Genomic DNA, 11,657 nt, shown 5'->3' with positions numbered 1-11,657 from the left:
TCCCCCCCCCCCCCCCCCCGACTAGTATATATAAACCGAAACAACCAAAAAGAGCACAGTATCTTCTGTATCTGTATCTTCAGTATTGAGTATCTATTCTGTACCGGCGAGCAATCCAAGCGTTAGCACGAGTATCTACTGAGTTACGCGACGAGCATTAACGAGTATTTATCCGCGATTTTATTTTGCGATTTATACTTTGTATTAACAACTCAACGTATACAGGCTGTACATTAATTTATTATTTTAATTATATTCGACGGTTTCAACAACGAGCAATCTCGTCTATTAGACCTCACAGACCAACCATCCTCTACACACCTACATTTTAGTGTTTTATGTCATCTTAACCGGTTAGCGGTTGCGACCTCTTCGAAAAGTATGTACCTAAAATATATCGTAAAAAGTAAGCGATGACGAATATACTCGTTAAACACTGAGTGTCTGTGGCTGTTATAATATAGAATTAAGTTGTAATGAAATGACTATTTTATTTTTTGATTTTATTGCTGCAATTTACTGCAATTGCTAAATTGCAATCTAAACAGCAAATTATAACTACTTTTTACATATAACGAGTATACTCGTCATAACACAAAATATTGCACATTTCTTCATAACAAGTATACTCATCAAAAACAGCTAACTGGTTAAAAACGTTCAAGAAGATGTATTTCTATTATTAACAGTTAAGAACAATTATTTTTAGAGGTTTAAAAAGTTCGGTTTTGTAAGAGTTAAGATTCAATTGCAATTGTATCACTTTATACATGTACTTCATTGTCTTGCTTCAAACCGCAATTCTTAATCAGCTTTTATTCTGTTATTTATTAGGACGATTACGGAGCAGAGTACGTTCACTAGTGTGTTTCCAAGGATTCAGTGATTGATTGCATCCGTAGGAATGTCGATGGGGTATATTGGTTTTCCCGATCGGGAATATATTCGGCTCAAATCCAATTACTCTGAATATCGACAAATCACAAATATTTATGACATCATACCGAATTAAACGAGCATTTGAACAACGAGGCGACGATAATGAGTGGCGTGGGAAAATACGTTTCTGAAGAAACGCGCGAAAAATTAGTATTCTTGCCACGAATGAGGTTCCCACTTTTAGATTGGACTAGAGCAGCGGCCAGTTTGATTATCAGCACCGCACAGCGGTCGGCGCGCATTTTCCCTCCGATAATTCGCCTTGCGTTCTCGCGTTTTTTATTGCTTCTTGATTGCCTACCACCGCACACTATCCATCCCATCAGTGAATCATGAGCGTTTTCGTGATGCGTTTTTACCTTTGAGTACTCTTCTCTTTGAACTTCCATCGATCGAAGCCTGGTTTAGTTATCGCGAAATCGCGCGCAGCATTCTTCTTCTTAATTTAAACTCGTTGATCGAGATTATCCATTCTGCTGATGGAGCAATTAGCTTCCGAAGATGAGAAAACGATCATACAACGTTGTTGACAGGGAAGCGACGAAAATCTGGGCGACGGGTGCGTCGAGCGCGTCAAACGGGAAACGCTTCAACAAAATTCGGAGAAATCTGGCTTCTCTCCGGAAAGAAATCTGATCTGAGTACCTCGTAAATTCTAGTAAATGTCAATGTGCCTAATACATTAACCGTTACTTATCAGTTAACTTTCCATTGTGGTCGACATCTCCCTGACAATATCGCTTAGTTATGCTGACCCGAGTTGGGACAGAAAAACAGAAACGCGAGAGGAAATTAAAAATTTAGGTCGAGAGAAAAACTACCGTTCTGAGGTAATATATCTCTGAACTTTTTTGTTTGACACAGTAGGGAAGCTTGGTTCGGGAAGTTTTAATGATTTCTACCGAACTGTTCCCTCATACGATAGGGAAACGTTTCAGAATACTGATGCACTCTAGGCTCGATCTTGTTCAAACAGTTTCTGTTGAAGTGTAGCACATAAAAGGATATACGCGGAGTTCTGTTTATCGCGAGGATTAATTGATCAGCTGTAAGTGTCAGAACATCTGCTGATATCCATTATAAATTGAATGTTTTTTGCTAGTATTTTATGATTATATTTACTTAAGATTTTGTAATTATTTTATAATTTTGTTACTTCATTTCATTTCATTGTCGAACTCTTATTATACGAACTTTTTGTTGCCCGACGAGTTCAGACAAGTGGAGTTCTATTGTAGACATTTTTTGATTTACGAGTCCATTGAGGGAAAGTCGAAACAGTTCAATTGTTCATTAATAAAAAATTAAATGCAACAGTTTTTACCACGGTTTCCATTAGTGACAGTTATCATGGATTTCCTCTTCTACCTTCATTTTTCAATTACGTAAATTATTTTTTACAAGTACTTTGTTTATAGATATGATTCAGATCAAAGAGAAATCTAAATTATTGAAGACTCAGCCGCGATAAATACAATAGCTTTTTTCCATTCATGATCAAAGTACTCCGGAGAACTGAAATATCTCATGGATACGTGATAACTAATAAAACGTGTCGGTGATTTTTGGTGATTTCGTCGTGCCGAAATGGTCGTTTACTTGCTTTTCATGTCAACACGCTTTAATTCGTTGCGTGCGATACATAAAAGTTGACATGCATCGTTCAATTCGTTCGCTCTTTCATTGAGTCTATTTGCAACGACAAAACATAAAGATATACATAATTACTTTTACAAATTCTGAACATCAAATATGTTAATGTTTAAAAATATAGCATACATATAACATTTGGAATAGCATTCGAGGCATTTTCGTAACAGATTGGTTATTTTTCAATGTTATTGAATAAATTTCCAAACAAAATATAACGACGACGTTAATCAATACAGGCACGTACATCGTCGTAATTAGCCAGCTAATTAACGATATTCAGTAATTTTCACAGCTAAACGTGGCAAAAAAAAAAAAAACATACCACTTTTTGGTATTCATTCATCGGTTTGGCCTGTTAGCTTTATTCTTCTGGAGAAATTAACAATGTTCTGTATTGCGTTAAAACATTATCAGTTGGAGGCTTTCCAACTTCCACTAGTTATAATATCATAAAGTAACTTTGAGTTGTACTATTGCCGCTGCAACGCTATTATGGTGCATCATTCATTGTAATTATTATAAATATGACCAGGCCAGCAAGTTTCCAACCGAGGATCTTTCCTTTTAAAGTCTCTGTAACTCAGTTGCGGCTGTTCATTGAAACGTCTCTCTTTGAACGTCGCGTCGCCGATTGTCTTGCTCGAAGCGCGAACGACCAACTTTTAACAAATTCGTTCCACAATTTCGCTTTTCCTCGTTCCATTACTTTAATCGCGAATCGAGAATGAATGTTCCGCGTAATCATGATATCTGCACTTTTCTCATTCTTTTCCGGAAGTAATTTTTTAGTTTTCGTGTTAAAAAAAAGAACGAAATATTTTATACATACTGTAAACCTCTGTGCATTTTTGTATCTTCAAAATTTCTCATAAATACATAAAAAATGACGGTCTAATTATCAGTTATTTCTGTTAATGTCTAACTGTGCCTCATTATTGAATTAAATATTACTACACTAGATATAGTGATTCTAAAGAAGTGAGAATTACTTGGCAGTGATTTTGTTCACGCACTTTGTCATTTAATTTTCGAATTAATCACCTAGATTATAAACAAACTAACTATAATTGTTAGTTAACCTTGAAAGAGAAAAAAATATTAGATTAAAAAACAACCAATACTTATAAATCATAAATGAGTTTAAACTTAAAAAAGGGAACTATTTAATTTTTAAAACTCACAACTATTTATTCCATTTCTCTCTCTACTGTAATCAAAAATAAATAAATTGTACACTTTATTTTCTAATGCTCGGGACTAAATGATAACTTTACATAATGCAAGACATTCTTTAAGTGTGCATGTAATATAAATATAATCGACGTATACTTTTATCAAGTTCTTGGATACTGGACTACTATCATATTGCGGATTACTATATCCGGATTTTGAGGTTAAATGTTAAAAGTTCCCAAGAAAATTATTACGCAATTCTGCTATATTTGTGTTACATTAAATAAAATTTAGTAAAAATAATAAAGTTGAAATATAATGCGAACCAAGGAACTGGAAAGTTGATTGACTGTAACAGGTGATTGCCAACGCATCTATCATTTTAACTAGTTAGAAAGCATAAGTTACAAAACATATGAGGTATATTGACGTCACTTAATTACTTTCAACTTTCTTAATACCATAGATATCATTTCCCCTTTTTAAAAATAATTTCACAGATAGTGAAATGTAAAATTGGTGGCAAAGATTGTGGATGCTTTGTTAATAAAATGAAACCGATTAAAGTAAACATAAATGTGAATTATAAGTAGGACTATTATAAAATATATATAAAACGGAAATATTAGTAAATAACGTCAAATCTATTGACTGAACGTAGATCTTAGAGTAAATGTTGTAGTTTTAGCATGGCAGGGGTTTACGAATGGCATGTATAAAAGGTAATTATTGGATATAAATAAGTTAAATTCATAGTTCTTCATAACTTGGCTATGAAGTTATAGTTTATATTAAGTTATATTCCAAATATAATACAAATATAATGCAATTTATCATTTTTAAGAATGCTAGAAAGTGAGAGCCACAAAAAGTTCCTATTCCTGTAGAATCAACCATACATGCAAACAGTTGTTAGAAATACGAACAATTTTACCATGAATGTTTGCATTCGATATTAATGGAAGAGATTCGAAGTAATGATTGATTAGAGGAACTAGTTTGGAATTCGTTTTAATTAATAACATACAATGGCTAGTATTGCCGCATATACCAGTATAAGATAGAAATCTTATCCATTATCATGCAGAGGCACGATACTGTATCGACTATAATGGAAATGCTATCGCGGTAATTTTTTCGGTATATTGTTTATTTAGTCGACAAATGGGCTGATATTCACCGCGCTGTTGTTACATAAGCGGTATATATTATTGATAACGCGGTCGAGACGCAACGAGATGGTTGAGATCAACGTTGTTAAATAGAGACAAAGAAAAGAAAAAGCGTAGGAACGTGTCCCCTTAATTCCTGTTTTTCATTTGAAGTCAATATTCAAACAATACTCCATGCGTAACTACGTTGCGATAAATCGCGGAGATGCCCGTGAAATTTGCTGCAACAAAGTACACGCCTAGAAAGTTTTGCTATTGAACCCGTAAATTATAGAATATTAATTTAATTAATTTGCTTCGATGCACCAAATTTGCATATATCAGTTTAATAGCAACAGAGGTCATCGAATTCGTTTTAAAATTACAAAATAATCATTAAGGTTATGTCGCCGGTATGTAATATCGTTCGAAAATTGTAGGAATCGTGTCATTAGTGATTGAAGTCACTATTAACTACAAGCATTAAAATTGTCATGTTATTTATTAAAGTCACTTGAAAGCCACGAGGTCGTTCCAATAATATCAAATGTTTTATGAACTCATAAGTGTTATTATAGATACTTACAATTATACTTATAATTAGTTGTGAACTATTTAAAAGGAATAAAAGTGATGGATGGGTTCTGCAACATTATTTCCCAATTTACAGTTCTATATGAAACCAATGGTAAAATCTACAATAGTCGATGTTATATATATTTCAGTTACTGTTTCAATATAATTTAAGAGATGATTCTTGACGTTGGAAGAAGACGAAAATCAAGAACAAAAAATTGCATCTTCAGCTTTGTTTTTTAGTTATTGGCAATTAAAAATCGACCAAAATATCCTTACACGCGAGCGAGCCTCCTTACACGAACGAAGGGAGGTCAGCTTAAGCAATGGTGTGAACAGCGTGTTAAGCGTTTACACGACGTGAATGAAGAAGTGTAGGTTTACTTTATTATATTTGGCATTTACAAGAAGCAATAAGACCTTACCCTAATAGCGGGTCTCTGGAATCGTGTTAGATTCCTCACGAAAGAATGAATGGATATGCTCCATTAAAATATTCACCACATTAGCTTATTGCGAAAGCTTTCAGTATTTCTATCAGTGAATATATTGTACAATGATAAGACTCAATTTTGATTAGATTAAAAGAGGATTATTAACACATTTTTGTTGTTCTCAAACACATCTTACTTAATACAATGCTAGATCTATAAAAAGATACCTTAAATATTTTAAACCTTTCTTAAATCTCGTTGTAAACAATTCAATATCTGTAATTTCTATAATAAAAAAAATGTAGTGTAGAAGGATAAGTTGATCATAGTGAAGGCTAAAACGAACATGGATAAGATGTATATGGAACATGGAGGTGATGTGGAAAAAAGATAGGAAACGCTTATCAGTAAGTGCCGGTAAGCACTAGAGTGTGGTGGCTTAGGTGGTATATTATCGTGTTTATACCTTCCGACATGTCGATAAACGAGGCAAACATTAGCTCTCGATAGATAGCCCAATCGATTTAACATTTATCTAGGAATAAATTGATAGTAGAAATGTTTTTGCAGAATCTGGTTCGGAACAATATTTAGAACGGAATAAGCGACTTTGAAACAATTTTGCTCTGGTGTGTTTTAAAGAAATATCGATTTTTTTTTACATTTCGCTTTATATCTTAGAGTCTATTTTTTAGTAAAAGGTTTTAATTAATAAAATTATCCTTAAGACGATACTTATTATATAACGATTGTTAGGTTATAAATTAGTAAAAGGTGCGAAGATGTCTGTTTTTCTTAATTGTAAAATGCAACCACTTTCGCATTTTTCATTCTATTGTAGTGAAACTTATTCCTATTAATTTCTGCTACCATTTCACGTAATTAAAAAAGAAAACGTTTCTCTAGCATCAAGTGCCTTCAAGATAGGTTTTTCTTAAAAAATATCGCCAACGCTAAACTGTTCAACATTGAGAGATGCGGCAGATGTCGTTCTACAGTTTACTACTTGTATTATACGCGGATCTATTTTCGCATTGATTGGTTGTCCATAAAGGATAGAAGAACGCTTACAAAACTGCTCCATTTTCGTAACGGGCGATCAAACCACTTTCAAACTGTAACTCATGGAAAAAATTACACTATCTTGGTAACTACAACACCTTTGATAAACAGTTTGATAAATGTAGCAGTGATAATCGTAAAGAAATCAATATAGCTAGCACTTTGAAGAGTTCAGTTGGAAGAGGGGGCATTACCGGACTGAGTACTTGTCAAATTGGACGACTAATCCATTAGAAGCAACATTTTTAGGCAGCGGAAGATAAAGGGGATATAAAGCAAAAAATGTCACCGCTTATCCTAATCTGGGCTGAACATAACGCAAGGCGCTACAATAAATAGGATTGTAGGTGACCTTAGTAAAAAGAATCTGAAACCTGATTAGCAGAAATCTGAATAAACTATATGACAAAAGATTACTTGCAGAAATGCAAAGATTACGATAACTTCTTTCGCAGAGGAATAACTGAAACTTATTCCCTACAACCATCCTTCCTGAACACAAGTATTCCTGAAGCGCGGAATTAATAATAAAAGAAATGAATCAAACCAGCTTTGAATGACAAGCTTATGTACAGAATCGGACAAAGTACTCCTCCATAAACAATTCTGTAAACAAAATTGGTCACTTCCATTGCTTCCAGTGACGAGCTAGTAGACGATTAGACACAATGAAATCGGCGAATACTAGATAATTTTCTATAACAATAGTTACAAAGGAAGAGATTTTGCAAACAGTAATCATTAGAGGACTACCTTTACGAGATATAAAAGGTTTCATCCTGATAGCTTGATCCAGTCCGAACAATTGACAAACATACATAAAAGTTCGATTTTTGCAAAAAATATTCTTCATGAAAAGCAAATGGAAAAAAGGTTTGGCAAGACAAGCGGAAGAGTATGCCCTATGAGATAGAAAAGTAATCATCCTGATTGGTCTAGCCGTCTTGAAGAAGTTGGCAAACACACATAAAAAAAACAAACATATGTAGAAATGTTATATTATAAGTTAACAGAAAACAGTATGATAAATACAATATCGTAGCACTCACACAAAATCGAATATAATACCGCGTTTCTCTTATTCCTTTTTCACTAATTCTACGACACAACGAACTTCACTCGACCACGATAAATTCAACTCTGACAGCATTTTTCACGCTCATTTTTCCCTTAACAAACCTTGGTAACGCTCACAACACTCCTTGACAACATTAACATATCTTGACAACGTTTATAAACAATTACCCCTCATGCCACGTCCTTCCCTGACGTCACACCATCTCATAACTTCGGCCATTCTGATAAACACATCTGCCCTCAGATGTGCCCAATATTACTAATTTCACTTGCGCTCCTGATTTCTTACTATTCTGCATCGACTATCAACCTCAATGGATGACGATTATCCTTCGTTGTCTTCATGTTCGTCATTTTCTTCTTAAGCTTTTTGAACTCGATCAATTAAACCGCTTCGGCCCTCCTGTACTAATAACACTTCCACTGTATTCCGACTAAGCGCGTCAACATGACGCATCGCCGTACCTGGTCTATGCTCGATTTTATAATCAAATTGTTCAATTAAAAGTGCCCAATGCGTCATTCACAAACATACATCTTTCTTTTAAGATTTTCTATCGTTTCTCCGGCTTTTTGCAACTGCTCTTTGAAAGTATTTGTACTGTGTTCAAATTGCTTTTTCATATCTTCTATCAGTTTATTCTTTTTCTTCAAATCTTTCGTCGCACGTTCTATTTCTGTCCACAAACCTTTCTCCGATTCTTTATGAACCGCGCTTTGTTGTTGATTTTCTTTCAATTTTAATTGCAATTCAGTTTTCTGATTTATATATTGCTCCATAATTATTCTTTTCTCTTGCACCTCATTCTCAAGATCATTTCTACTTTCCCCCAAAGTTTTATTGCGACTCTGTAAATCTTCGAGTTGCTGCGTTCCTTGAGCAGTAGCATTTGAGACTTCATTGTGAAGACGGGTCAGTTCTTCTTCCGTTTCGAATAATTTGATGTTATCATGTTCAAGTTGACCGACACGTTCTCTTTCTTCCAGCAACTGCTTTTCGTGATCTTTGATCTTATTTTCATTTACAGTATTTATCACACATTGCTCACTTCTTTCTTTCTGAATATCACCATTGTTACCCGATTCTTCCTCGAAACGAAACAGGAGATCTTTACACTTCCTATTCTCTTCCTCCAATTGTAAAGCAAGTGCATTTTTCTCTTCGAGTAATTTTGAAAACGCAACCTCCGCGTCAGTAACGGTTTTTTGCATTTTCTCGCGATACTGCTCATATTTTTTTACTACTGAAATGAGCCACTGTTCTGCTTGATTTGCGGCCTTCGTAATTCGTTCACGTTCTAAATCTCGTTCTTTCCGGAGAATCTCGATTTCCTGTTGTTTCTCCTTTAACGTTTCCTGTTTCCTTTGTTCTGCTGACAACCTCCGTGGGTTTTGGTTTACTGGTGCATCATCTTCAAGTATGATTTTCATACGTACACCTGTGTCCTTTGTCTTCGTCACTGTATATCCACTAATTAAATTTTTAATATCGTTTCTAGTTTTTCTATCTTCAAATATGGTCCAATTCGATCATATCTCGGTCGTTTTGTTCACTACATACGTCTACACTTAACACTTCATTCCATTCACTATCTTCGTTAGCACACTGGTTCTCACGTTGTTCTTTTTTAATTTGTTTAAACTTTACTTGTTTATGTTTCACTCTTACTTCCATTTGTTCAGTTAACTCAATACCTAATAGTACATCGTGTCCCAAGAAGTTATCGGGAACTACGTCAAAGTCTAGCGTTGCCTTTAAACCGTCAATCATTATATCCGTTTTGAAACGTCCCATAGTGTGTACGTTCACGGCGCCTATACTATCGAATCTAATAATTCTTTTCTCAAGTTGAGGTGCTCCTAAACGCAAATACGTACTCATTCTTACTAAATTAAGATCACTTCCGGTGTCAATCTTTGCCACTACATTCGTGTTCATAACCTTTATTTGCTTGACCCCTCTTTTATTTTCATTCCGCCACTCGTCACAACGTGTCTTAACCTTTAGTATATTTGCACAGTTTGTTGAAATGTGTCCGAATTCTCTACATTTAAAACATTTAGGACCTCTCGATTTGTTTGGACAATCAGCATTCACATGTTCTCTATCGCCGCAATTATGACACCTTCTATACTTCACTACGCTTCCAGATTGCCTGTATTTCCTGTTGTCCTCAGCTCTGACCTGTCTCACAGATGACTCTGCTATGCGAGATTTTTGTTCCTCATAGATGATTAGATTTTCCTTAAGTTCTTTCATTGATTTATCCTCATAAAGTATTGCTTTATTGACTTCTTTGTCTCTTATTCCTTCTACGATGTACCGCATTTTTGCTGCTTCTTCCATATCCATGTGACTAGCTATCCCAAGTATTCGATACATGTAGGCCGTATATCCTTCGTCATCTCCTTTTTCGTCTCTTGAAGTCTATGGTGTATTTGCCAAGTATTAAATTTTTTTGAAAATTCCTTTATTAGACCTCTTTTCAATTCACGCCAAGTTCATGGCACTCATAATTCAGCTGATCCTCTCATCAGCTTTTTGTTCCTCTGTCCACATATACATGCTTGCCGTTTCTTCAAATGCCTTGAACCATTGATTGATATTTGCGTTGTTTTCACCCGTAAAAACTTCTAAGGTGTCCAAATCTTCTAAGTCTAAGATGTCTAAATCTTGAAAATTTAATGTTGTACGCCTACGTGTCTTTCTACAGCATCTGTCACAATTCTGATGTCCATCTCACACGTTCTTTCTGCGTTCACTTTCACCTTCTTTATCGCCTTCCGTTTCACTCTCGTAGTCAGTTTCTTCCTCCGACGACGCATCTTCTTCCAAGGCCGCCTGTAATTGCTCACGTAATTCTGCTTTTCTTCCTTTCGTCTCTAGCCCCATACTAGCTAGACGTTCTCTCAATTCCTTTGTTCTAAGCCTCTCGAGATATTCGCCTACATCTCGATCACGCTTAGTTTTTGGTTTGGTCTCACTGAGTTTTAGTTTAGTCTTAGTTTTGGTTTCACTGCTCGCTTGCTCCTTGAGATTTGATTGACCAGCACTACACGCTCGATTTAGCCTGGCCACCAACACTGACCTTGCCCCAGATATCGGTAGATTCATCTGAGCAAGCTTATTCTTCAATTCTTTCATCGTTAGATTTTCCTCACTAGAAAATTGTTCCTCTTCACAATTTGTCATCTTAGACTTCACAATAATGTCTTTAAATACACACAATATTATTCGCAACAGCTAACGATCTTTTATCACACCGCTTCCCGAAATTTTAGATTGGCACGGTTTAAAACTGGACGAGCCCCCAATTTGTAGGAATGTTATATTATAAGTTAACAGAAAACAGTATGATAAATACAATATCGTAGCACTCACACAAAATCGAATATAATACCGCGTTTCACGTATTCGTTTCTCACTAATTCTACTGAATTGATTGTTAAACTCATTATTTAGTTATTAACAATTAAAAATTAGACGAAATATCCCTGTGCGCGAGCAAACCTCTTTACACGAACGAAAGTAGGTCAGCCTAAGCAGTGTGAACAGGGATCCTCAAATGGGCAATAACTTACCTCGTACAAG

At 35.1% G+C, this 11,657-nt stretch overlaps 1 protein-coding gene across 1 annotated transcript; it reads right to left on the bottom strand.

Moving 5' to 3' along the window:
* Nucleotides 1-8,426: 8,426 nt before the first annotated feature.
* Nucleotides 8,427-11,258, bottom strand: LOC105681539 (uncharacterized protein PFB0145c-like). The gene is made up of 6 exons (XM_012391818.1): nucleotides 10,829-11,258; nucleotides 10,638-10,738; nucleotides 9,656-10,493; nucleotides 8,890-9,573; nucleotides 8,601-8,796; nucleotides 8,427-8,535 (listed from the first exon to the last, which is right to left on the bottom strand). The coding sequence occupies exons 1-6, from the start codon at nucleotides 11,256-11,258 to the stop codon at nucleotides 8,427-8,429; spliced, it is 2,358 nt and encodes a 785-aa protein (XP_012247241.1).
* Between the last annotated feature and the right edge of the window lie 399 nt (nucleotides 11,259-11,657).

Source organism: Bombus impatiens, unplaced genomic scaffold (assembly GCF_000188095.3).
Source record: "Bombus impatiens unplaced genomic scaffold, BIMP_2.2 scf_1218, whole genome shotgun sequence".
NCBI classification, from domain to species: Eukaryota; Metazoa; Arthropoda; class Insecta; order Hymenoptera; family Apidae; genus Bombus; species Bombus impatiens.
The sequence above is the reverse complement of the archived record's forward strand: the minus strand, read 5'-3'. Positions and strand labels throughout refer to the sequence as shown.